This window comes from Bubalus bubalis, chromosome 4 (genome assembly GCF_019923935.1).
Source record: "Bubalus bubalis isolate 160015118507 breed Murrah chromosome 4, NDDB_SH_1, whole genome shotgun sequence".
In the NCBI taxonomy this organism is placed as follows: domain Eukaryota; kingdom Metazoa; phylum Chordata; class Mammalia; order Artiodactyla; family Bovidae; genus Bubalus; species Bubalus bubalis.
In genome coordinates this window covers 53,481,932-53,509,882 of record NC_059160.1, presented here as the reverse complement: position 1 = coordinate 53,509,882, position 27,951 = coordinate 53,481,932, and the positions used below count along the sequence as shown (strand labels likewise).

The 27,951-nt window shown below is 43.6% G+C and overlaps 1 protein-coding gene across 1 annotated transcript in view; it reads right to left on the bottom strand.

Moving 5' to 3' along the window:
- Window positions 1–3,093: 3,093 nt before the first annotated feature.
- PAH (phenylalanine hydroxylase) overlaps window positions 3,094–27,951 on the bottom strand; it is an 89,559-nt gene continuing 64,701 nt past the window's right edge. The window contains exons 6-13 of the mRNA XM_006058816.3: window positions 22,558–22,754; window positions 18,797–18,932; window positions 17,622–17,691; window positions 14,089–14,145; window positions 10,773–10,868; window positions 10,121–10,254; window positions 5,790–5,905; window positions 3,094–3,699 (exon numbers count right to left, since the gene is read on the bottom strand). Of these exons, the coding sequence (XP_006058878.1) occupies window positions 3,656–3,699; window positions 5,790–5,905; window positions 10,121–10,254; window positions 10,773–10,868; window positions 14,089–14,145; window positions 17,622–17,691; window positions 18,797–18,932; window positions 22,558–22,754 (850 nt within the window). The 3' untranslated portion in view covers window positions 3,094–3,655. The remainder of the gene's footprint in view (window positions 3,700–5,789; window positions 5,906–10,120; window positions 10,255–10,772; window positions 10,869–14,088; window positions 14,146–17,621; window positions 17,692–18,796; window positions 18,933–22,557; window positions 22,755–27,951) is intronic.

Below are 27,951 nucleotides of genomic sequence, written 5' to 3'. Positions count from 1 at the left end.
GAAACTGAATGGGAAAGCTATTAAAAGGCAGTGATCATGTGTGTGTATGTGTGTGTGTGCAGACTTCATTGAGAAGCGAAAGTTTTGATCACGTTTTTTTCCTTCTTATTTTGAACAGTCCATATTTTACTAAGCTTTCTTATTTTGTCTCCTGTGATTTTTTGCAATCTTTAGACAAGTCACTTATTGCTTTCTGACCACTTCAGCCCCACTGTGGATAACTCTCAAGTTTCACCAATGCATTTTTGTCCCCTTTATTAATTGACATTTATTAAGACCTTCCAAGGTCTTCCCTGGTGGCGCAGACAGTAAAGAATCCATCTACTAAGCAGGAGACGCAGGTTCAGTCGCTGGGTGGGGAAGATCCCCTGGAGAAGGAAATGGCAAACCATTCCAGTATTCTTGCCTGGGAAATCTCATGGACAAAGGAGCTGGGCAGGCTACAGTACAGGGGGTTGCAAAAGAGTTGGACATGACTTAGCAACTAAGCAACAACAAGCATTTCTAAATGTCAGTTGTTGAAGCAGTGTAAGATACAAACTACCTAGCCATAACCTAGCTTAAACAGGAGATAATATTTTTCTTTTAAAAAGTCATAGCCTAGAATAATATTTTCAATAGATTTTAAAAGGGAAAATCACAAGTTTAAAAGGGAAAATCACAAATCACAAAAATTTGTTCTCAAATTTTTCTTGCAAAATAGTTTATTTGTGAGAGACAATCTCACTACACTCCTTGTGATTAAACTCAGAAAAAGTTTTAAAGATTAAAGAGTATTGCACATCTACCATGTGTAACATGCCAAGGCTTTCCAGTGGTGGAAAAGATAATAAAGGTTCTTGACTTCATGAAGATGATATTTTAGTGGTAGATTCTCTGAAGCACAACTAAATGATATAACTTAGAAATTTAGAATTAAAATTTAGTTTCCTCCTTTCAGAAATTTACTGAACACTAATACTACACAGTTTTAATATTCTTCCATATATTTATTTTTTTGGACATAGCAAGATTAGCTGTCAGTAAAACATTACTATTGTTTCCTTAAAAACTGTTTACTGTGTATTGAACAAATAATAATACTAACACATGGAAATATACTGAATCCAATTGCTGTACCTTTTATATCCAGATGAAAAAAGCTAAGTACTGAGTAACACATGAAAATTTCAGAGACTAGCTTCCATCCAATACATAATTTCTTCCTGCCTAAGCTTTCACTTAGAACACACTAAATTACCTTCAGTAGGACTAAAAATCACTATAAAATAAAATAGCCAGTATAAAATACTTTATAATATTTCAGTACCAAAATCAAGAAATGTTCTAACTTACATTTAATGTGAAGTAAAGAAACAGCTTGGAGAAGGAAAAGGCAACCCACTCCAGTATTCTTGCCTGGAAAATCCCATGAACAGAGTAACCTGCGCTACAGTCCTTGGGGTTGCAAACAGCTGGACACAACTTAGCAACTGAGCAGAGCAAAAAAATAGTTATCAAAATAGTTCCTTTGTAGGGTATTTGAACCCTAGATGAACACCAGAGAAAAAGTCCACTTCCAGTTTTAGAATCATAGCTTGTCAATGAGTTCTTCAAAGGCATGAGGAAATAGAGAAAAGAAAATCCCCCTTTCAAAGCAATGAAACCGCAGACACATTCAGACCAAATTGTTCTTTCCACCCATCTGGCATACTTGGGCGGGTATTATTACACCCATTAATAGATTAGTGACAGCTGTTTAAAGACACATGTTAGCATTTGAATTATATTTCAAGGCTGGAAGGGATCTTGATTCATCCAGTTTAACTCCTCATTGTCAGAGTAAAACCAACGTCCAAAGAGGAGAAGTGACTTATGCAAGATGACATCATTAGCAAGTGGCAGAACTGACCACCAGAAATCAGGGCTTCTCAAACTTGAGGTAGCTTGGCTGGGTGTAAGAGAATACACTGTAGTGCTTAAAAACACAGGTCTCTGTGTCCCATCCCCAGATATTTTATTTGGGTAAAGACCCCAACACTGGGAAAAAGTGAGGGAAGGAGAAGAAGGCGGGGGCAGAGGATGAGATAGTTGAATGGTATCACTGACTCTCAATGGACATGAGTTTGAGCAAACTCAGGGAGACTGTGAAGGAGAGGGTAGCCTGGCATCCTTCAGTCCATGGGGTTGCAAAGAGTCAGATGTGACTGAACAACAACAAGGCTCGGATTGTGCCTAGGATTTACTGTTGATAATGATACAACTGGTTTGAGAATCACACTTGCAGAAGTATAAAAATCATTGATGATTTAACTATTTTCATGATAAAATGATAGAGTGGTGTGAGAATTTCAAACCAAAGCTTTTAAGACATTGCTTTTTTCCCCCACTGTTTCTTATATTTGTGTAGTCACATAAAATGCACAACCAACAAAAGTCAAAATCTGTCAACTGCCCAGACTTGACTTAGATTATCACAATGATCCCCTGCAACGGATGGGAAATCTGAAACTCTGATCATTTTTTCACATTATAAGTTTATCCAGCTAATATATTTCTAAGGCAATGAGAGGATTATTTCATTCCAAGAAACTACAAAATTGAGAAACCACTAAAGTTTTTCTTAATGAATTTAAAATTCTCAAATTTGTTGAAGATTTGCTGTTTAATAATGTATTAATTCAATGAATATTTACTGAAAATCTACCAGCTGGGATTTTAATTAACATCTATTGCATCTTAAAGGGGCTTCTTGGGTAATGCTAGTGGTAAAGAACCCACCTGCCAATGGAGGAAACTTAAGAGACTTGGATTCTATCCCTGGGTTAGGAAGATCCCCTGGAGGAAGAAATGGCAACCCACTCCAGTTTTCTTGCCTGAAGAAACCCATGAACAGAGGAACCTGGTGGGCTACAGTCCATGGGGTTGCAAAAAGTCAGACATGACTGAAGTGACTTAGCATGTATGCATTACATCTTAAATGTCTTCAAAATGTCTCCCCAAACAGACTTGACAATTGATTGATTGGAAAATGATACTGCAAGTTGAATCAGATGGAAAGTTCTACCACCTTCCATACCAGTGTTTATGATGATAATAAAACATACAGAAATATTTTGATATTACATTATGAATTTTAATATTGGTATTGATTTTAATAGGCTTCTGAATTAAAGAAAATCTACATAGGCAAAATAACAAAGCAGTAAGTAGAATCATAGTTCCCTGAAACAGAAAAAGACTTTTGTAGGTTAAAATTTATATTAAATCCAGAAATTCAATTCTGATAGGCTTGTGTTTCACAGTGAGGGATATATCCCTTTAGGAATTCTCTACAGCAAATGAAAGTATTTAGGAAGGTTGAATAAAACAGGTCCCAAGTTTTCATTAACTTTGATGAAATGTGACAGGTTATTGATTTTTAATTCAATTCAGAGTATGAGATTATCATCTCTAAATCATAGATGATCCCAAAAGATCTACCATTATGCTTTTGGGTATTATTAATATGCTGTCATTTCGTATGATTTTATTTGTTGACCCGCCAACTTGCTCTCGAAAGGATTTAAGGCTGTCATTTTGAATTAAGACTTGTTTTTTACACTTTTTAAGATGAAATAAAAGAAGTAGGTGGATTTCCATTGAGAGATTCTCAGTTTAGGTTCTGTCCGTGACTTCACTTTAATTTCTGGAGGGCACTGCAAAGGATCTCAACTTCACCTACAAAGAAAAACAAAGGAGCCACTTATACTGTAAACAAACACCCTTCAAGTATCTGCAGCATGTAAAAGGCTAGGGAATCAGTGGGGTGTGTGGATACACTAGGTACTACCCCAACCTTCAAGGAGCTGACAGCTTAGTTAGGGTGATAAAATCCGAGCCATTACAGATGATTCCAAGTTGTAGGAAGTGCTAAAGAGCTATTAATGTAATTAAGCTTCCTCTTTCCATAGTCTATTTCTCAGGGAAGGAGTTAATAGTTTTCTCCCCAGGGAAATCACTAGCTTTTAAGATTCCTTTTCACATGACCATCCACAGATGCTCGCAAGGGGCTAAGCCACAGAACCTAAAAGTAGGGTTCACATAGCCCCCCATCCCCACTCCATGTCAGAATTCACTGGGCCTTCATTACAAATACAAATCCCTGACTCATATCACACATTCAGGGATAGTCTGGGAGTACAACTCAGGACTATCCATTTCTAACTAGCTCTCCAAGTGATTCTGAGACACACGAGGTTGGAGAAGGCATGGTCCAAGCAGATAACTCAGCCTAGATTGCCAGACCACCAGACTAAATAAGGTATGATGGAGTCACTTTCATTCATGCAGGTTCTCACATGCCATGGGGCCATAAGGACACAGACTCTTCATAGAAGTGGAAGGGGACTTGGAGACAGACCAGCCTTACTCCTGCCTAGGTCCTGAGGACAGTATAGAGATGATGGGGCCTTATATAAGGTCACAAAACTCTAAGGACCCTCCAGTTCCTAAATCTGTCATTCATTGATTTTTAGAAACCTCTTATAAATAATAGTCTTTGAAAGTATTTTTGCTTTCTCAGGGGAAATGAGAAAAAGAGAGAGAAAAAACAGCTATGGCCTAACCCTTCTCTTTCACACCCCAGCCTCCAGAGCCCTTGGCTGGCCTCTTTGGTGAACAGATTATTCCAGCTGAGTGTTCAAGATGGCATCTATGGGAGGGAATCAGCCTTGGACTTTATCAAAATGGCTCATTATGGGAGGGAAGCCATACCTGATGTGAACGAGTATAATGGGCTAGTTCTACATATTAGCAGTGGTCTCAGGCAACATCACAGGGGTAGAGAGGGGTATGCCAAGTCCACCAGCCCTTCTGGCCTTTGTTAGCACATTTTTACAGATAGAAACTCCCCACCCCTTGGACTAGAACTTCTCCCTTTAAGCTTGATCCTTTGGTGGTTTTGTCCATTCATTCAATAGCTCTTGAGTACCTAATATGATTTTTAGGAATATGGATAACTGCTGGGGATTTGACAGTAAACCTGACATGGCCCTCTGCTAAAGTCTAGTTGGAGAGACAGACAAGCAAACAATTATAAAATAAAAATAAAATAAAAAACCTATGATAAGTGCTCTGAGAGAGGGATCTATGGGAAGGCCAAAACCCAGGAGGGACACCCAAACCAGGCTTACCCTAAGAAGAGACATGTATGAAGATTAAAAGATGAACTGGGATGGTGTCCCTAAATGGGAGTGGTAAAGAGAGTATTTTAAACAAAAACTGTATAGGCACAGGCCAGGGGAAAGCATGGGCACTAAGAGCTGGTCAATGTTGCTCGAGGGGAATTTGAAGGCTAGAAAGAATCGGGAGATGAACACAATAGCACAATGCCTTTTTAAGAACAACTATTATAATATTCTTGTTGTCCAGAAAAAATAAAAGGTCAATGGATGAACTACTCTGTGGTTGATAAAGTAGATAAAATCTATCCTTAGGAGCTGGTATTCCAGGCAGAGTAAGGTCCAGTGGACACTTAGAGGGAAAGGGGTGAAAATGCAAAGGAGAAAGGGGAACTTGGCAGCAACAAGCCAGGGTGGAAAGGTGGTGGGTCATCGGAGGTGGCGTGGGGTCCAGGAAGGTCAAAGCAGAAAGGACACTCAAGGCAATTCTGGCTTTGTATTGCTAAGTTTTTCTCTCTCAATAAGTCAGTGGCTTCCCTGGAAATGCTTTTCTTATATATTTAATACATTTCTTACTGTTCCTCTGACGAAGGTAAGAAAACACAATCCTCTATGAGAGAATGGCCTCGAAGGGTATATGTTACTTACTACTGATGGAGTCAGCCAAAATCTTAAGTTGCTGGGTGTTGTCCAAGACCTCAATCCGTTGAGTGTATGGGTCATAATGAACTGAGAAGGGCCGTGGGATTGTGGCAGCAAAGTTCCTGAAACCAAAATCATAGGTCTGAGTGAAGGCTACCATTTGGGGAAAAATAATTTTAAAAGATTTTTCAGTGGCATTCACTTGGTTATTAGTAGCATTGAAACCTCACCAGGGGCTTTAGTACTGGGCTGAGAAGTGAAATGGAGTTTTAGGTCCTCTTTGGGAAGCCTTTGCATGTGGTAGGTGTGTCTGTGTATACACAAACACACTTACGCACATGCCTCCAAAATGTCAGAAGTAGCTTACAATAAAAGCACAGTATACAATAAGACCGAATTCTTATCATTAAACAAAATAAAAGGAGTAAGTACAACCTAGCCAAAGAATGTTGTAGAAGAAAAAAAAGCTCTGAGATGCTTGACCATCAATGCAAAGAAAGAAACATGGTTCCCAAAGCTGAAGACAACACTATGAATGAAACTCAACGTGGATTGAGGGCCTCCTATGTTTGAGAACCATAGCAAGTTTCAACTGTTTTATACTCTTAACAACTATTATCACTAAATTAGTCTTCATAAAAACCTTAAGAGGAAGGTACCATTTTACTATTCCCATTTTACGATGAGGAAACCGAGGCTTGAGGAAGCTAAATAACTACTAAGGCCATGCTGGCAATACATTATAAAGAAGGGAAAGGACACCGGTAGTCTGAATCTGGCCTGGCCCCCTCACTTACCTGCCTCCCTGGTGCATCACTCCTGGGCCTGGGAGGAATCTTTTATTAGTGACTATGGATGCATGAAGAATAAGTGGTTAAGTATCCTTCCCCATCTCTTCTTTGGAAAAAGCTTTCTCAGTGCAGCTGGTGACATGAACCAGAATAGTAGTAGACGCCTGTGGCTCTGCCTGCTCTTCCTCTCTTCCCTCTTATTCCCGGGTGCCCCTTGTTTTTCCTTTGGGGAATCGACCTCCCCCACTGGGGGTATATGAATTGGGCTGTCAGTCTGAGGCCCACTCAGCCCTCCTCAGGTCAAGCAGCGGGTGTGTGAACAAACTCAGACCCGTTTCTGCTAGAACTTAAATACCAAAATTGAAAATGGTTGGCATGGTTTCTTTTAGTCGGGATGCTCTGAGGGTATCCCAGAGATGCTCAAATCCCTTCCTTTTTTGAACTGTGTTCTTTAGAATTCTCTTTCATTCTGTGAGCCAGTTCTCAGCAGATGAGAGCTTTTGTGTCTCCTCTGGGCTCTAGACACTAGCAGTGAGTGAGTGCACTCCGTCATGTCCAACTCTCTACCACCCCATGGACTATATAGCCCACCAGGCTCCTCCGTCCATGGGATTTTCCAGGCAAGAATACTGGAGTGGGTTGCCATTTCCTCCTTCAGGGGATCTTCCTGACCCAGGGAATGGACCCGCATCTCCTGCATTACAGGCAGGTTCTTTACCACTGAGTCACCAGGGGAAGTGAACACTAGCAGAGCTGGTTCGATTTCAAAGAGAGGCCCATGTCCTGGCAAGGTCTTCCCTGTTGGCCTGGGGCTGAGCACTTCCTGAAGGGCCTGTCCATATGGGAATCTCAGTGCGACTCAGCAGTTAAGAGTACTGGCTCTGAGTTCCACTGCTTGAGTCCAAACCCTGGGCCAGCCACTTACTAGCTGTATGACTAAGTGAGTTACTTACCCCTTCAATGTTTCTATACCCCTATCTGCAATTTGTGGTCTTATTTAATGACTAAATGAATTAATATCTGAAAAGCACTGAGAACAGTGTTTGGTACAAAATAGCTACCAGGCATCTCGAAAAGTTAAAGTGTTAGTCTCTCACATGTGTCCAACACCATGGCATGTAGCCCACCAGGCTCCTTGGTCCATGGGACTCTCCTGGCAAGAATACTGGAGTGGCTAGCCATTCCCTTCTCCAGGGGATCTTCCAGACCCCAGGGGTCAAACCCATGTCTCGTTCATTGCAGGTGGATTCTTTACTGTCTGAGCCACCTTACCTGTGACTATAATTACCTTGGTGGAATAATGCATGAACTCACAAAAATCCATAACACTAAAGGAGTCCCAGGAATGGCAGAGTGGAACCTTTAGGGCTACAGGAAGACTAGGTTCCCAGTAAGGGTGAAAATTTAGGAGAAAAATGGGAAAGAATGGCAGGAAGGACCTAAGGGCCCTGGAGAAAAGAGTAAAGGGAGTCATTTGGGGTCAAAGAAAATACATTTGTGGGCTACCATTTTACTGTTGGTTACCTAAGTCTGGTGCATTCAAAGCTGACATGCCCAGCTTCATGGGATCCCAGAAGCCTGTAAGACTTATATTTATTATGCATCACTGCTCAGATATAACAAAAGAAGTAGTAAAAATGGATTCATGGTTGCCCTGTCTAAGTAGACCCTCTGCCCAGCCTATCTCCTGCTGGGAGTAGTGTGGCTCTAGCAGGTTGATGGCAAGGCCATCTTCTTGGAGGGCTGAGAGTCTCAGAGTCCTGGTACCACTCCACCAGTCTGGTGCTGAATTGCCTCTGCGATTGGCACATTTGCCAATTACTCACTGATTCAGAGGATGAGATGGTTGGATGGCATCACGACCCAATAGACATGAGTTTGAGTAAACTCCAGGAGACAGTGAAGGACAAGCAAGTCTGGTGTGCTGCAGTCTGTGGGGTCACAAAGAGCCTGACATGACTTAGCAACTGAACAATAGCAATACTGAGTGCTTGCTATGTGTCTGGCACTGTTCCTGAAGTGGAAGGAAAGAACAGAAAGGACAAAACTCCCTATCCTCATAGACCTTAAATCATACAAGATTCTAGACATTAATAAGTACTAGGGAGAAAAGTAAATCACAGAGTGGGTAAGGACTACTGGGGCAACAGGGCTGGGTAGTGATTTTAGGTAAGTTGGTTAGAGAAAGACACACAAAAAAGGTTAAATGTGGGTAAAGGCATCAAGGCTGTATATTGTCACCCTGCTTATTTAACTTATATGCAGAGTACATCATGAGAAACCCTGGGCTGGAAGAAGCACAAGCTGGAATCAAGATTTCTGGGAGAAATATCAATAACCTCAGACATGCAGATGACACCACCTTCATGGCAGAAAGTGAAGAGGAACTAAAAAGCCTCCTGATGAAAGTGAAAGAGGAGAGTCAAAAAGTTGGCTTAAAGCTCAACATTCAGAAAACAAAGATCATGGCATCTGGTCCCATCACTTCATGGGAAATAGATGGGGAAACAGTGGAAACAGTGTCAGACTTTCTTTTTCTGGGCTCCAAAATCACTGCAGATGGTGACTGCAGCCATGAAATTAAAAGACGCTTACTCCTTGGAAGAAAAGTTATGACCAACCTAGATAGCATATTGAAAAGCAGAGACATTACTTTGTCAACAAAGGTCCGTCTAGTCAAGGCTATGGTTTTTCCAGTGGTCATGTATGGATGCGAGAGTTGGACTGTGAAGAAGGCTGAGCGCTGAAGAATTGATGCTTTTGAACTGTGGTGTTGGAGAAGACTCTTGAGAGTCCCTTGGACTGCAAGGAGATCCAACCAGTCCATTCTAGAGGAGATCAGCCCTGGGTGTTCTTTGGAAGGAATGATGCTGAAGCTGAAACTCCAGTACTTTGGCCACCTCATGCGAAGAGTTGACTCATTGGAAAAGACTCTGATGCTGGGAGGGATTGGGGGCAGGAGGAGAAGGGGACGACAGAGGATGAGATGGCTGGATGGCATCACTGACTCGATGGACGTGAATCTGAGTGAACTCCGGGAGTTGGTGATGGACAGGGAGGCCTGGTGTGCTGCAATTCATGGGGTCTCAGAGAGTCGGACACGACTGAGCGACTGAACTGAAAGGCTGAAGTGGGGGGGTGAGTTATGCACATATGTGGGAGTTATGCACATACTAAAGTGACAAGGGACTCTCTGGGGTGAGAAGACACCTAGGGCTGTTTGACGGGGGTACCTCTGTGGCCGCTCTGAACATAGCAGAGTTCAGGGGTGGACCTGGTGGCCGCACTAGCAAGGATAAGGTGGTGGGCCTGTCTGCAGGGATCATCATGTTCGGCTAACAAGCTATGAAATGGGGTCCTGCAAAGGAAGGCACGTCTCTCAACAGGGAGTGGAAAGGGACAGGGTGGGGAGAGAATACTGTCCGATGCACGCCGCTGCTGTAGGCAATGGAGTCCATTCTCCTGCCCAACCTCCCACACGCCGGCGGCACCAGGTCGAGTCAGGAGGTCCCAAGGGCTGCTGGCCCACGGTGGTTACCATCTCACCTCACTTTCTCCTTGGCATCATTAAAACTCTCAGCCACATAATACAGAGGCTGGAACTCTGTGATCGTATACTCCTGGACAGCGGTCTTCTCCAGTTCCAGAGGAAGGAGCTTCGGCTTGCCTGATAGGCAATACTGCGGGTCCCAAATGGAAAGTCATCATGGTTACATCAGGGCTGCTGGTCCCTGCCGCATCCCCTAGGCTATTTGTGCATCCCCTCCCACCTTATCCTGATTCTTTCCATACCCTAGTCCCAGTGCAGGTGAACTAAATTATTTGCACATACTAGACAGTAATCAGGATCAAAAGGAATATTTTACCCTGACCATTTTCAGGTAAGGTGATCAACAGAGGGTGTGGGAGCAGCCGCATTTTCTGGCATGTGTTTGTCTATATCCCAATGCACAGTTCAACCCTAGATTCAGGAGGCCTCTCTGGTTTGGAGACCTATGTATCTGCAGTTCAATTTCAATTTCTAAATCCCACAGTCATGACCAAATCATAGCTGCTAAGAGGTCAGTCACTTGAGGAGAAACTCCAAGGTTCGGTTTCAAAGTGGATATAAGAGGGTTTTGACAGCATAAAGGGAAAATGAATGCTCTGCTGTACCTACCACTCTCAAATCCATCCATAGTTCCTGTTCAGTTCATACCTGTAATTCACCAAAGGATGACAGGAGCCCAGCACCATATGCCTTTATGGAGTCTCCTTGCTTGCAGAGCCCAAACTCCACAGTAAACCAGTAAATCTGAAATGGAAAGTCAAGTTGAAAGCATACACAAGGAAGCAGCAGGTGACCCAGGGCCAGAGACAACGTGCCCAGGTGGGAGTTTGTGCAGGTCTGTTCTCTGAATCAGCCTGACCTGGGGTCATGGTTTTGTGTGCTATGCCTTACCCTATCCAGTTGCCTGTTGAATTAAGAGTTGGCTGAATGCAAGATGCTGAAGCTGAAACTCCAATACTTTGGCCACTTGATATGAAGAATTGACTCCTTGGAAAAGACCCTGATGCTGGGAGGGATTGGGGGCATGAGAAGAGGATGACAGAGGATGAGATGGCTGGATGGCACCAACTCAATGGACATGAGTTTGAGCAGGCTCCAGGGAATGATAGGGAGGCTGGTGTGCTGCAGTCCATGGGGTTGCAAAGAGTCAGACACGACTGAGTGATTGAACTGAACTGAACTGAATACAAGATATGATGGGAAGTTGTGGGAGAGTATTAAGGAAGCCCCCAAATGATACCCCCAACAAGCCACTCTCTATGACAGGAACTCCTCCACCCCTTCCGCTTTCTTTTCTGTGGCATCAGATAGAGGGAGTTGCTCCCCCAAGTTGGCTGGAGTTACCAGACAATCCCATTAGGTTCAGTGGGAGGTAGGGAATTGGGTCATGATAGAATCAGTGAGGGAGTATCCTGTCATCTCTGTGGCTGAACCACGCCAACTCCATTTTGTCAGCTCCATCTAAGCCTGAAGTCCTAACCCCATCCTTTTCTGCATGGTTGAACTTTAGTCTACTCACAAGGACTGCACCAAATAAGTTCCTCATCAACTTTTACCCTTCTTATCTGATATAAAAACTTCATCTGACATATAAAAATTTTTGCTGAGGCAGATGGGTAATGCCTCACAAGAAATAATGGTCATGAGACCTTCCAGGGGGAGGAAAAAACCCCTAACTCCTGACAGTGTGAGCCTGCTTCTCCCTTAGTAATCAGATTCTATCCTTAGCTTTGGCCCCTTTAATTAATTAACTAATAAATTTTAATTTGGCTGCACTTGATCTTGTAGTGTTGGCTCCTTTAACCCCCCATACCCTTTTTGTGGCATAGAGTGTGGTTGCCAAAGCCTCTGGCTGCTGTCTACCCACCCTTTCCTATGTGTAAGTTACCCACAATAAATTTCATCACTGCATTTTATTGAGTTATCTGCTTCCTTATTTGGCCTCAAAGTTCTAAGGTTATTAGTCAACATTCCCACCATCCAACAATCTGTGTTAAAATCCTGTCAGTCACTACACTCAGCCTCCCAAATAACCAAGTCTTTTTCTTTCAATAGCTCCCAGTGCAACATGTCCCAGATAAATGGCTTGGGAAATAAGGTCCTAGAATTGATTCCTGGGTCAGGAACATCCGCTGGAGAAGGGATAGGCTACCCACTCCAGGATTCTCAGGCTTCCCTTGTGGCTCAGCTGGTAAAGAATCCACCTGCATGTAGGAGACCTAGGTTTGATCCCTGTTGGGAAGATCCCCTGGAGAAGAGAAAGGTTACCCACTCCTGTATTCTGGCCTGGAGAATTCCATAGACTGTATAATCCATGGGATTGCAGAGAGTCAGACACGACTGAGTGACTTTCACTTTCTTTCCTACTATAGGGCCAGAGAAAGCCAAGGCCCAGGGTTTCTAGGTAAGTCTATTTATTGCACTAGAGAATGTGAATGGCAACTCACTCCAGTACTCTTGCCTGGGAAACCCCATGGGCGGAGGAGCCTGGTAGGCTGCAGTCCATGGGGTCGCTAAGAGTCGGACACGACTGAACGACTTCACTTTCACTTTTCCCTTTTATGCATTGGAGAAGGAAATGGTAACCCACTCCAGTGTTCTTGCCTGGAGAATCCCAGGGACGGTGGGGCCTGGTGGGCTGCCGTCTCTGGGGTCCCACAGAGTCGGACACGACTGAAGTGACTTAGCAGCAGCAGCAGCAGAGAATGTGAAACCTGGGAAGGCTGTCAGAACTGAGTCAGTCTGAGCTCCTCACATACAGATGAGACATCTTTAGCCCAGAGAGGTCAAGTTAAATAAATACAGTGACACAGCATCTCAAGGGCAGACCAAGGGGCCCAAGACTATTGCCAGATCAGTATATTAATAATAAGATTATTTTTGAGAAGCTAGGTTGGTAATGAATACTTTTATCACAATTACAGCAGGTAACTTAATGCTCTGTGTTTGAGTTTATTTTTTTCTTACAAATGAGAGATTCTATCAAGTTCTGCAGTTTCCTTGAAAGTTGCTTTTTGTATCACCACAGCATCTGGCGTTTAAAAACTTATATCCACACAAATTTAACTCTTTTGATCCTCAAGATCCTCATGATGTACTTTTGAGATGGAAATGATATAAAAAATTGTATGCATTTTTAGAGGTGAGGGTGCAAAAGCTACTTGCCCAGGGTCTCAGAGCATCTGGGCAGTGAGAAAGGATCTGGGAGGTTTCAACCTTCTCTTAAATTAAATTCACAAACTTCTAAATGGATATATCATAATGGCATGGAAGCCTGGAGTGCTGCAGTCCATGGGGTTGCAAAGAGTCAGACACAACTGAGCAACTGAACTGAACTGAACTGAATGATATGTGTGCATTAATCTGTAGTCCCTAGTTCCATTATAAAGTTTTATTTCTTATCTTCCAAGCTGAGCATATTATTTAAAAATGTGGCTTAGAGGTTAGGGAGGGAATCACTCAAGTTGGAAAGGGGTCTACAGGAAGGAAAGCCCCTGCTGTGCAGAGTCGCTTATCCATGGTGTCTATGGATGACAGTCATCACACCCCTGGGGAAGAGAGTGTTTGGTTAGAAGGGAAAAGCCAGTTCCCACTTCTACCTTGGATCTGAGAAAGGAAAGATCCAATGCTGGCTCCAGTGTTAGGTAGAAAGTAAATATTTTCCTTTTCAAAGATGTGAATCTAGACGACTACCTACCCACTCAAGGGGGTTCTCAACGACTATCATTATAGCCTGTTGGTGCTTTCAAGACATACTGTTTAAAGTTACATGTAAACATCTGCATGTAGTTGATTTCAAAATCAAACCACTAAGAAGAAGTCAAAATGTGAAATGTCACTTGTGCAAATGTAAGCAAGACATTCAGATTTTTTCTTTTTTCAAATGATCTGGCTTTCAGGAAAGCAGCAAAGTTTCAAAGACCCAAGACATTCCCAGCATCCACCAGGGAGAGAGGGTACTTACTGTTGCAAGTTTTTCAATGTACTCGTCAGGTGCACCCAGGGAGGCAAGGCCGATCTCCTGTAATGGCAGAGAAACCGGCACTGACATGGCTGGGGTCTGCTGACCTTCAACCTTGATGCTCAGATCCAACCTCGTATTTGACCACAGGAAGGGGATGGGTGGCTAGATACATTCAGAAGGGCCCAGGTAGGCTCTTAACTGTTCTGTCAAGGCTTCCCTGACCACACTTTATAGAATCACAGATCTCGAGGATGGAGGAAGCCTTTCTCCATCACTTGGTCCTCTATTCACTTTACAAAAGAGAAAACCGAGGCACAGAGAAAAGAGATGACCTGCTCAAGGTCACACGGTAGGTTGTGTCTAACGTTTCAAGTCCTGATTATCCTTCCACAGTTCAAGTGGAATATTCCTGGTGCACCAGATGGGACTTCATCAAGCCCCCTGAAGATACCGTAGGAGACTTGCTGTGAAGTGCTTGACATCTGTCCAGGTATATGCATAGCTGGAGAGTCTGAGATGTCACAGGCCACCTCTCATCACAGCTCCCAACTCAGAAGCCCCTAGTGGTCTCTGACTCTTTTACAGCATTTGCTCCAGACTGATTTGCAGCAAAGCACATACATATATATACAAATATATGTATGTGTGTGTGCATATATATTATATTTCTTTCCTACTAATATGCATTCATTCATTCCAAAAATATTTATTGAATGCCTTCTATGTGACAGGCAATGTACGAAATTGATAAAGATTTCTGACTTTTACATTTAAGTGGATAAACAGTAAATAATAAGCATGTCATAAGGTGATAAGTTCTTCGGAAAGAAGAAACAAAAGGAGAAAGGGACAAGGGGGATCCAGCGTGCCAGAGAAGCATGGGTGGGGTTGGGGGCTTTGATTGCCCTATCCTTCATCTTCTGTTTTTGGCTGTATTGGGTCTTCGTTGCAGCTTGCAGGCTCAGTAGATGCGGCATGCAGCTTCTCTAGGCATGCGGGATTAGTTGCTCTGCAGCATATGGCATCTTAGTTCCCCAACCAGGGATAGAATCGAACCTCCAAATGCCTGCATTGGAAGGCAGATTCTTAATCTCTGAACCATCAGAGAAGTCCCCAGGCTGTGATTTTAAATAAGGCTCCAGAATGATTTTAAAAAATCACTGTGTTGCTGTTGTTCAATCTCAAAGTCATGTCTGACTCTTTGCAACCCCATGGACTGAGGCATTCCAGGCTTCCTGTGCTTCACTCAATTTGCTCAACCTCATGTCCATTGAATCGGTGATGCCATCCAACCATCTCATTCTCTGTCACCTCCTTTTCTTCTTGCCCTCAATCTTTCCCAGCATCAGGGCCTCTTCTAATGAGTCAGTCATCACATGAGGTGGCCAAAGTACTGGAGCTTCAGCTTTAGCTTCAGTCCTTCCAATGAACATTCAGGGCTGATTTCTTTTAGGATCGACTGGTTTGATCTCCCTATAGTCCAAGGGACTCTCAAAAGTCTTCTCCAGCACCACAATTTGAAAGCATCATTGGAAAGGTGATATTTGAGCAAAGACTTGATGGAAGTGAGGCTGTTATTGGCTCTGCTGATAGTGGAGGAAAGAGCATTGTACAGGCCAAATGCACAGCCCGTGAAAAATCCCTTTAAGGAGAGGCAATGTCCTCCTCCAGGGGATCTTCCTGACTCAGAGGCTGAACCCACGTCTCTTACGTCTCTTGAACTGGCAGGCGGGTTCTTTACCACTAGCACCACCTGAGAAGCCCAAGTCTAACAGAAGTCATCATCAATAAATGCAAGGTTTAAAGGGTTCCCTGTTCTCATAGCCACTATTCTTTGTGAGCCCAGATCTTGCCTAAAACAAGGAACCCGAAGTGGTTCATCCCCAGTCCATTCTGCACTCCAGTGGGAAACTAGTCCTGCTTTTGATCAAAAAAGAAGATGCTCAGGGAACTCAAAATAACTCCCTGCTTTGGAACTGTCCAGGTCAAAATTGGAACCAGGAACACTGATGAGCCAGAAGCTCCTGTCTGCTCACTCAGGTAACTTCCAACCCCTCTGTGGGGATCCCCAAATTGGAAATGGCTTAAGGAGGATGGCCATTTAGCCTCTGACTGGGAAGTAAAACTTTTAGTAATGAGAATAAAGACTTCCAATCCTAGTTTGATAGCAATCTATGACATCTTGGCAGCAGGAACCACACTTCTGAAAGTCAGCTACTCCCGTGGTGGCGCTTCCACAGCAAAGGTCCACCTAATTTCTAAACACTCCCACTTCTAAAGGTCCAACAATCTCCGAACTTCGCAATTCCCCCAAGCCCACATAAGGTGGCTCAGTGGCAAAGCATCTGCCTGCCAATGCAGGAGGCACAGGAGACAGGGGTTCAGTCCCTCAGTTTGTTAGACCCCCTGGAGGAGGAAATGGCAACCCACTCCGGTATTCCTGCCTGAGAATCCCATGGACAGAGGAGCTGGTGGGCTACAATCCATGGGGTCACAAAGAGTCAGACATGACTGAGCATCTAACACACATAAAAGCAGTTGTTTCCTTTGTTTAGAGAGGCTGTGTCTAACAAGTACAGTTTTTCCTTGTTTAGTAAGCAGTTAATTTTGTTCTCTGTTTGTTTCAGCTGCCATGTAGCAGCCTCCCTCATTCAAGAGTAGAAATAGTTCTTTCTTTCTGGCTAAAGGAATATGCTTAAGTGATTCACATACAATCCCATTACTGTGAAATTCATCCTTGGCCCAGCATTTGCTCATAGGTCATTCTATTTGATCGTTATTCCTCCTTGTGAGGAAGGAGACTATCAGGAAGGGCTCTTTATTGATCCACTTCTGTGGTGACTGGCAACTTGCTCCAGGCTACATAGCACTACCATTCCACTCTCCCACCATCCCAGTTGCCCAACCATGGTTTGGGGCTGCCTCTCAGTGCCAGAAGAGAATTTGTAGGATTCTTTCACTCATCCAAAAAGCATTTTTGAGCCTGCTCACCACTGTAATAGATGAATCAAAGCTTAGCTTGCTACCTTGATGATGGTGAGAAGGCAACGGGCTCTTTATTTTTTGCCATGAGTCAGGCTATTGGCACTAGAGTCTTGGCAAATGCCATCTTACTTACTTAAAACATATACAAAAATGATTGCCTGATAAGGTAGAAAGTGGCAAAGACCCAAAATATGAGGGGAAAGATGCCACGAGAATTTGGAAGAAGACAAGGTTACTTCTGCATGGGGATCTGGGAGGTTTTCACAGATGAAAAGGCTCTTAAACTACATCCAGTAGGACAGGTGAAATTAGCTAAGTCAATAACACACAATTCCTAGGACAACCAAATCACCAGCTCCATGCTGTGGTCTCTGGAACTGGTAATTAGCCAGCCCCATGGGACCACATTCCCACCTGTGATGGGGTCACAGAACTATACCTGGATTCCACCCTCGCAGAGGACATGAGAGCCCCTCCATGGTTTCAATTTATCTGAGCAATCCAGGTCTCACCCTGTAACTAGAAGTCTAGAGAAATTAACTGCTCACCTGAGAAAACTGGGCAAAGCTGCGATCCGAAAACAAAGGTACATGTCCCAAGAGCTCATGGCATATGTCCCTGAAAAACAAAAAGCACAGAGCTTGGAGAGGAGGAGGGTTATAAGCTATGCAGGACTCAGTCTTTCTACACAAGGAATGGGCAGAAAGCAACAAGCAACTCATTCAGTCTTATAACCTCATTCCTAAGAATAAGGGGTATGTAAGGCTTGGTATCAGTTGAAACAAGATACAAGAGAAAAAGAAGAAGGGAAAAGAAATGTAAGGGACAGGACAGAACACAGTAGCCAGGGGATTTTGAGCGTATGCCCACTGGGATGCAGAACAAAAGAGCCAGTACACCTATGGGCAGCCATACACCTGAATGAACTGTGGATCACAAACACTTCCCATCCCAAGTCTTCTCCTTGGTATTGACATCCCTGGGCAGATACAATATGCTCAGTTATTCTCCATGAGAACTAAATAATAATAATAGTAGAAGTAATAATAACAGTAACAACAACAATAATAATATTAATGATGTTCCTGTCTTATCCTGGAGGGGGCTGAGACTGGTTACAGAAGAAAACTTACATTTATTTAACACTCTAGGTGCCAGATTTACTAGTAATAGGTCTTTTCTGATTTCTAGTAATGAATTTTGTAGGCTGGGAAAGATCATTTGGGGTATCCTGCTGACTGATCACATAAACTACTTCAGTTCTAGCTGTCTAAGGAGATGGCTACATGCAAAAATAAGAAGCATAGTGGCCAGACATTCTGTATCTTCAGCTGAGACCCAACCTAGGCAAAGAGATGAGAATCATCTAGATGTGATCCAGGAATCAGGAAGTGTTGAGACCGCCTGGCTGTCACTTGTTCCTATTCCCATTTGGCATTTCATAGCTCTGACTTTTCTACAGTCTCTTTGGAATTCGAATGTGAACTCTCATTCTCTCATCTGAACCTTTGATTCAGAAGATGCCTAAATCTCCAATCAGTACAGTCTATTTGGATGGGGGAAATCCCCAGAAGAGATGAAATTCCCTTGTTGCACTATCATCAAACAATGCAGGCAATGAGTCCTGTGGACCAGCCCACAGTGAGTCCTGGCCTTGTTCCTGGAGCCGGGTGAGATGGAACGCACTGTGGCTAGAAACTGATAGCAAAAGGACGGTACTCACGGTTCTGGTGTATACATGGGCTTAGACCCATGTCTGATGTACTGAGTGCAGTGGAAGACTCGGAAAGCCAGGCCACCCAAGAAATCCCGAGAAGAAAGCAGGCCAGCCACTGGTCGGAGGCGGAAACCAGTGCAACCTGGGAAGCAAAGGAGAAAGAAAACTCAGAGCCCATCACAGGGAGCCAGAGGGGCCTGAAGACCACTGGGGAGGAAAGCAGTACATTCAACTGTCCAAGAGCATGGACATTGATGCCAAGCAGAACTGACTTCAAATCTATGCTTTAGTACTTTCTAGCTGGGTGATCTGGGTCAGGCCACTTCACCTCTCTGAGCCTGTTTTCTCATGGGCAAAATGTGGGGAAATATTTCTTAAGATTATTCTGAGAATCAGAAGAGCTAATAAGTATAAAAGACTTAGAGCCTAGCACATGGGAACTTCCAATAAATTTAAACTTTCATTACTGTTTGTTAGGGTGGAACACTTATTCCTTACTTCTCATGTTTCCAGAGTAGCAGGGAATTTTCATTCTGCTTCCCAGGAGGGAAGAATATGAAAGGAGCACTTCTAGCTTTTCTGTAGTGCTTTCCATATAGCACATATAGGTATACCCCATGAGGAACAGTGACTTCTCTGACTAAGAATTTGAGAAGAGGAAATGAATATTCTCAACTTCATCCTCCCTGCCCTTTCTCTCTTGACTGTCCACACATGAACACATTCTAGTCTGCTCTTGGCCAGCCAATGACTAGATACTGTGCCAGTGAATTAATTGGCAAGTTAGTTTACCTAATCCAGGGGTGAAACATTAGAAAGTCCATTTTGCCTACACATCTATACCACATTCTCGAAGCAGCTTCTATTGGTAATAAAATACCAATACCATTTTGATCACCCATCCTCTGGCTCTTGTATCTGTCTCTCAATCTCCCTAATTTCAGACTTGGAAGGAGAATAGTAATGACCATGATCATGATAGTAATAGCTGCTGCTGCGGCTGCTAAGTCGCTTCAGTCGTGTCCAACTCTGTGTGACCCCATAGACGGCAGCCCACCAGGCTCCCCCATCCCTGGGATTCTCCAGGCAAGAACACTGGAGTGGGTTGCCATTTCCTTCTCCAATGCGTGAAAGTGAAAAGCGAAAGTGAAGTCGCTCAGTCGTGTCCGACTCTTAGCGACCCCATGGACTGCAGCCCACCAGGCTCCTCCGTCCATGGGATTTTCCAGGCAAGAGTACTGGAGTGGGGTGCCATCGCCTTCTCCGTAGTAATAGCTAACACTGTATAATACCCACCATGTGTCAGACACAGGTTTAAGCACATTATATATACAAATTAATCCTCATCGTAACTCTAGGAGGTAGAGCTCCTATTCTCTGCACTTTACAGATGGGGGAGCTGAGAAGATGCAGCGATTAAAGCTCTGCCCAAGGTCACAGCTACCAGCACTCTGGCTTCAGAGTCTGTTTCTATAATCGCTACTTGATGCTTCTCTTCTATTGCTCATGGGGTTCTCAAGGCAAGAATTCTGAAGTGGTTTGCCATTGCCTTCTCCAGTGGGCATCTGGTCCCATCACTTCATGGCAAATAGATGGGGAAACAATGGAAACAGTTAGACACTTTATTTTCTTGGGCTCCAAAATCACTGCAGATGGTGACTGCAGCCATGAAATTAAAAGAAGCTTGCTCCTTGGAATAAAAGCTATGATCAACCTAGACAGCATATTAAAAAGCAGAGACACTACTTTGCCAACAAAGGCCTGTCTAGTCAAACTTATGGTTTTTCCAGTACTCGTGTATGGATGTGAGAGCTGGACTATAAAGAAGGCTGAGCACTGAAGAATTGATGCTTTTGAACTGGGGTGTTAGAAAAGACTCTTGAGAGTCCCTTGGACTGCAAGGAGATCCAACCAGTCCATCCTAAAGGAAATCAGTCCTGGATATTCATTGGAAGGACTGATGCTGAAGGTGAAACTCCAATACGCTGGCCACCTGATGTGAAGAGCTGACTCATTGGAAAAGACCCTAATGCTGGGAAAGATTGAAGGCGGGAGGAGAAGGGGACAACAGAGGATGAGATGGTTGGATGGCTTCACTGACTCAATGGACAGGAGTTTGAGCAAGCCTGGGAGTTGGTGATGGACAGGAAAGACTGGCATGCTGCAGTCCATGGGGTTGCAAAGAGTCAAACACAACTGGGCAACTGAACTGAACTGTACTTCTCTCCTAGGCACTGGTGCAGTATATAGTCCATTGGCTTCCCTGGTTGCTCAGATGGTAAAGAATTTACGTGTAGCACTGAAGACCCAGGTTCGATCCCTGGGTTGGGAAGATCCCCTGGAGGAGGGCATGGCAACCCACTCCAGTATTCTTGCCTGGAGAATCCCCATGGACAGAGGAGCCTGGAGGGCTATAGCCCATGGGGTTGTAAAGACGCGGACACAACTGGAAAGACTTAGCACATACTTCTTTCCCACCCCCACCTGCCACCCTACAAATTGGTGGCACAATGGTAAAGAATCCAGCTGCAAATGCAGGAGACATGGGCTCAATCCCGGAGTCAGGAAGATCCCCTGGAGGAGGAAATGGCAACCCACTCCAGTATTTTTGCCTGGAAAATTCCATGGACAGAGGAGCCTGATGGGCTACAGTCTTTGGGGTTGCAAAACAGTCAGACACGACTGAGCGCGCACACACACACAACTACTAGCATTGCTGTAGTATTCTTCTTGTTATTGGCCATAGCAACACGGGTAATTAGCCAAAGAATATCTTTAAGACTCCTTTGTCCCTTGGCTTATGTGTCTTAGACCCTCAGGTTGAAGTTCATTTTGCTTGAGCCCTGCTCCTCTCTTTATCTGAATAGTAAAGACTCTAAATAGAAGGGATTCAAAAGGTCATCCAACTCACTCCCCATCTAGTCCAGCTCCCACTTCCCTCCCTACCAGGCAGCTTCCCTGGCTTCTTGCTTCTTGCACCGTCTCTGCATAGCTCTGAGGCATAGAAAACTCTTCCTTCTATAGCCCTGTGGTCTATCTCCCTAATTTCCAGCATTTTACTTAGCACATAGTAGGTGTTTAACATGTGTTGTCTGTTTATCTTGGTTTTGCTGAGTCAACAGCTCCTGGCAGAAAAGAAAACACTTTTCTCCCCTGAAATGATGGGCAGGTCAGTTCAATCACCTGTTTACCTATTGAGTTACTCAGATTGCAATGCATCCCAAACTCAGTCAGCACCTACTATACATGAGCGCTAGGCTTTCATGTTCAATATTTGATTTCATTCTCACAATTTCCCTGTGAGAAAGACTAAATGGTGGATGGTCTCCATTTGACAAATGACTAAACTAAGGAAGGTTCTCCCAACTAGAGAGGATCAAAACAAGATTCCAAAGACCAGATGAATAGACAGGGCTCAGATCTCTTGGCACAAATAGTGCATGTCTTACACAAATGCACACTGCAGCCAGCTTATAACATAGCAGGAGCTGCGGGGAGAACCCTGACTAGGCACCTTGGGCTTTGAGTATTAAAAAAACCTTTCAGGGATATAGACATGGCAAAATCCACACTGGATGCCTTTTCTTGGATGACAGTGTTATACTGGTGGGGCCTGGCAGGGAGGCAGAGCCCAGCAGTGAAATATTCATTTTCCTGGGAAAATCAACCTGCCTGCATCAGCACGAACACAATCCACTTGCCTAAATTTCCTTCTCTTCCCCTTTCCATCCCCAGCCCCCAATCTTTTGACCCAGATGTGCACTTACTCTGCAGAAACTGAGAAACCTCTTCGAGCTGGGGAATGTTATCTTCGCGGAAGCTGCAATACTTTTCCAGAAGGGGGAAAATGTGGTTGTGCTCATAGCAAGCATGGGTCTTATACAAGGACTTCAGGGTCCTGAACACTGTCCCCCATGTCTTTTTTTCTTCCTCCGTGTATTCCACTCGAGGAATGGGCTGCCCGCTAGGAAACAGACATGAAATATTTGTCAGCAGCAGGGCAGGTGCAGAGGAGAGGGTGAAGGAGCTTGGGTAGAGGGACATGGGTCCAAAGTCCATGAGCTGCCACCCCAGAAGACAGTGGATTTCCTATTTCAAAAGTTACTTGAAAGAGGAAAATTCCACTTCTTGATATAGGAAACATTCATGTGACTTGGTTAAGCAAGGACAGAAGCTTCCAACCTTACCCACTGCACCAAAGATTTCTTCTCATTTTGGGAAACCACTGGGCTTTTCTGCTCTTCTATCTTCTACTCTTTACCCAGTGTGGAAATGCACTTACCTTCAGAAGTACATTTAACATTTAGCATTTAACATAAATGTGTAAAGTAGCAGGGATAGATAATAGGAGGATGGGGACTGAGACAAGTGAAGAATACATCCTCTTTCTGAACAAAAGCATCCAAGCTCAAGCAAAACAATAGTGTTTTGTATTGTCAACTAAAGCAAGCATACCTGTGAGCTCAAGTGGATTTACTATATGTAACATGAGTTTGAGATCCCTTGTTGAGTGGGCATAAACTTGCTGGATTTGGTATTTCTGCCCCTAGGATATTATAAGAATATTTAAATGCATGCTAGGTAAAAGATCTGCTTACCCAGCATCTGTTGCTATGACATAACAAAACTATGGAGAGTTTGCTAAAGTACATATATTGGACCTACCCCTCATGAACAGTATGAAAAGGCAAAATGATAGGATACTGAAAGAGGAACTCCCCAGGTCAGTAGGTGCCCAGTATGCTACTGGAGATCAGTGGAGAAATAACTCCAGAAAGAATGAATGGACAGAGCCAAAGCAAAAACAATATCCATTTGTGGATGTGACTGGTGATAGAAGCAAGGTCCGATGCTGTAAAGAGCAATATTGCATACGAACCTGGAATGTTAGGTCCATGAATCAAGGCGAATTGGAAGTGGTCAAACAGGAAATGGCAAGAGTGAACATCGACATTCTAGGAATCAGCAAACTAAAATGGACTGGAATGGGTGAATTTAACTCAGATGACCATTATATCTACTACTGCAGGCAGGAATCCCTTAGAAGAAATGGAGTAGCCATCATGGTCAACAAAAGAGTCTGAAATGCATACTTGGATGCAATCTCAAAAACTACAGAATGATCTCTGTTCATTTCCAAGGCAAACCATTCAATATCATGGTAGTCCAAGTCTATGCCCCAACCAGTAACACTGAAGAAGCTGAAGTTGAATGGTTCTATGAAGACCTACAAGACCTTTTAAACTAACACCCAAAAAAGATGTCCTTTTCATTATAGGGGACTGGAATGCAAAAGTAGGAAGTCAAGAAACACCTGGAGTAACAGGCAAATTTGGCCTTGGAGTATGGAATAAAGCAGGGCAAAGGCTAATACAGTTCTGTAAAGAGAATGCACTGGTCATAGCAAACACCCTCTTCCAACAACACAAGAGAAGACTCTACACATGGATGTCACCAGATGGTCAACACCAAAATCAGATTGATTATATTCTTTGCAGCCAAAGATGCAGAAGCTCTATACAGTCAGCAAAAACAAGACCGGGAGCTGACTGTAGCTCAGATCATGAACTCCTTATTGCCAAATTCAGACTGAAATTGAGGAAAGTAGGGAAAACCACTAGACCATTCAAGTAGGACCTAAATCAAATCCCTTATGATTATACAGTGGAAGTGAGAAATAGATTTAAGGGCCTAGATCTGAAAGATAGAGTGCCTGATGAACTATGGATGGAGGTTCGTGACACTGTACAGGAGATAGGGATCAAGACCATCCCCATGGAAAAGAAATACAAAAAAGCAAAATGGCTGTCTGGGGAGGCCTTACAAATAGCTGTGAAAAGAAGAGAAGTGAAAAGCAAAGGAGAAAAGGAAAGATATAAGCATCTGAATGCAGAGTTCCAAAGAATAGCAGGAAGAGATAAGAAAGCCTTCTTCAGTGATCAATGCAAAGAAATAGAGGAAAACAATAGAATGGGAAAGACTAGAGATCTCTTCAAGAAAATTAGAGATACCAAGGGAACATTTCATGCAAAGATGGGCTCGATAAAGGACAGAAATGGTATGGACCTAACAGAAACAGAAGATATTAAGAAGAGGTGGCAAGAATACACAGAAGAACTGTACAAAAAAGATCTTGATGACCAAGATAATCACGATGGTGTGATCACTCACCTAGAGCCAGACATTCTGGAATGTGAAGTCAAGTTGGCCTTAGAAAGCATCACTACAAACAAAGCTAGTGGAGGTGATGGAATTCCAGTTGAGCTATTCCAAATCCTGAAAGATGATGCTGTGAAAGTGCTGCACTCAATATGCCAGCAAATTTGGAAAACTCAGCAGTGGCCACAGGACTGGAAAAGGTCAGTTTTCATTCCAATCCCAAAGAAAGGCAATGCCAAAGAATGCTCAAACTACCGCACAATTGCACTCATCTCACACGCTAGTAAAGTAATGCTCAAAATTCTCCAAGCCAGGCTTCAGCAATACGTGAACCGTGAACTTCCAGATGTTCAAGCTGGTTTTAGAAAAGGCAGAGGAACCAGAGATCAAATTGTCAACATCTGCTGGATCATGGAAAAAGCAAGAGAGTTCCAGAAAAACATCTATTTCTGCTTTATTGACTATGCCAAAGCCTTTGACTGTGTGGCTCACAATAAACTGTGGAAAATTCTTCAAGAGATGGGAATACCAGACTACCTGACTGGCCTCTTGAGAAACCTATATGCAGGTCAAGAAGCAACAGTTAGAACTGGACATGGAACAACAGACTGGTTCCAAATAGGAAAAGGAGTACGTCAAGGCTGTATATTGTCACCCTGCTTATTTAACTTATATGCAGAGTACATCATGAGAAACGCTGGGCTGGAAGAAGCACAAGCTGGAATCAAGATTGCCAGGAGAAATATCAATCACCTCAGATATGCAGATGACACCACCCTTATGGCAGAAAGTGAAGAGGAACTCAAAAGCCTCTTGATGAAAGTGAAAGAGGAGAGTGAAAAAGTTGGCTTAAAGCTCAACATTCAGAAAACTAAGATCATGGCATCCGGTCCCATCAGTTCATGGGAAATAGATGGGGAAACAGTGGAAACAGTGTCAGACTTTATTTTGGTGGGCTCCAAAATCACTGCAGATGGTGATTGCAGCCTTGAAATTAAAAGACACTTACTCCTTGGAAGGAAAGTTATGACCAACCTAGATAGCATATTGAAAAGCAGAGACATTACTTTGCCAACAAAGGTTTGTCTAGTCAAGGCTATGGCTTTTCCAGTGGTCATGTATGGATGTGAGAGTTGGATTGTGAAGAAAGCTGAGTGCCGAAGAATTGATACTTTTGAACTGTGGTGCTGGAGAACACTCTTGAGAGTCCCTAGGACTGCAAGGAGATCCAACCAGTCCATTCTAAAGGAGATCAGTCCTGGGTGTTCTTTGGAAGGAATGATGCTAAAGCTGAAACTCCAATACTTTGGCCACCTCATGCGAAGAGTTGACTCATTGGAAAAGACTCTGATGCTGGGAGGGATTGGGGGCAGGAGGAGAAGGGGATGACAGAGGATGAGATGGCTGGGTGGCATCACTGACTCAATGAACATGAGTTTGAGTGAACTCCGGAGTTGGTGATGGATAGGGAGGCCTGGCATGCTGCAATTCATGGGGTCACAAAGAGTCGGACACAACTGAGCAACTGAACTGAACCCTTCATATCCTGAACCTGTGAGGGAGGGGAGAGCCCAGGCTTCTGGATTCCAATATACTTCCAGGTGACACTCTATTATCCAAGCGTCATTAGTTCAAAAGGTCCGTTTGAAAACCAGCTAAGAGTGAGCCATATTCTGAACAGCAAAAAATGAAAACCAAACAAAGCCTGACTTCAAAGGCCGATGACTGTTCTCTGGGCTGCCGGCCTGTTTCCTAACAGGGTACGCAGTGTCTGGGACAAGGCAAGAGTGTTTACCTTAGAATTATAGATCATCTTCAGGCTTCAAACTAGGTCCCTCTTGCCCTTTCAGAGTTGTAGCTCTTCCAAAGACATTAAAGCAAAGTCACTGTTATGTTCCATGAAGTGATGGGCAAAGGGTAGAGGGAAAAGACCAATTTTTCTTTAAGAATTAAAAGCCCAGAGGGTCTATAATGGTGTTGGAACGGTGAAAAGAACACCACGAAAGACCTGCCTACAGAGGCACCATTGTTTCAGGGGTTAAGTGCTGGCAAAGAGAAAAAATAGGCTTTGGAAAAGGTCAGAGGTAAGTAGACTGCTTTGCTCTGCCATTGACTGAGTAGCCTCAGGCAATTTAGTAAACCTCTCTGAACCTATACAGCCAGGACATGGGCTAAAAACAAGCAACTCTTTGGAGGGTATGGTGGAGAGGTAAGTGAAATGCTGTGTATAAAGTACCTAACACTGGTGCTGACAAACAGTACCATTGGATAGTTGGAAATGATCACCGTAACAGATTCTCATTTAGAAAGCAAAGTCTCTGCTATAAGAGCAACAAATTTTCAGGAGATTGGAACATACTAGGCAATGAGATAGCCCCTCAGTTGACATTTGCTGTTCCAGAGTTCCATACCCATTCCCATTCTTCCAGTAAAGAACCCTTCTCCCCTCTCGGTCTGCAGGTTCAAGTAAGAGGAGACTCCACCCTTCCTACCTTCAGAGGGGGCATGTGACCAGGCCTGGCCTATTAGAGTGTCTCATGTCCCTGGCCACAGTGATTGGCTGAGAGATAGGCCCATTTCCTGATCAGAGCCAATGAGACTCAGTGAAAGAACTTTTGTTGATTCTGTTGAAAAGAGATAGAACCTCTGGCCAGATTGTGGTGTCAGCCTAGAGGTCCTAGGTTCACTTCTGAGAGAGATAAGGCCAGTGCCTCAGAGCAAGGTCACTACAGAGGACACCAGAGTCAGGGGGAAGGAAGGAGAATGAGATGTAGAGTCCTAGATCCACCTCAACTATTCCCTTTACACTTTGTACTTATAGGAGCCAATAAAACACCCCTTTTGTTTCAGTTCAATTGTGGCTAAAAGATAAAAATTCTTATAGTCCATTTAGCATATTCTTTGATAAAATTCTAAAGTCTAAGCCCCACTCCAGAAACAATCAAACTCTGCAGCAGCTGCCTTCTAAGTGGTTCTAGACACAATCCCTAGCTCCATCTTTG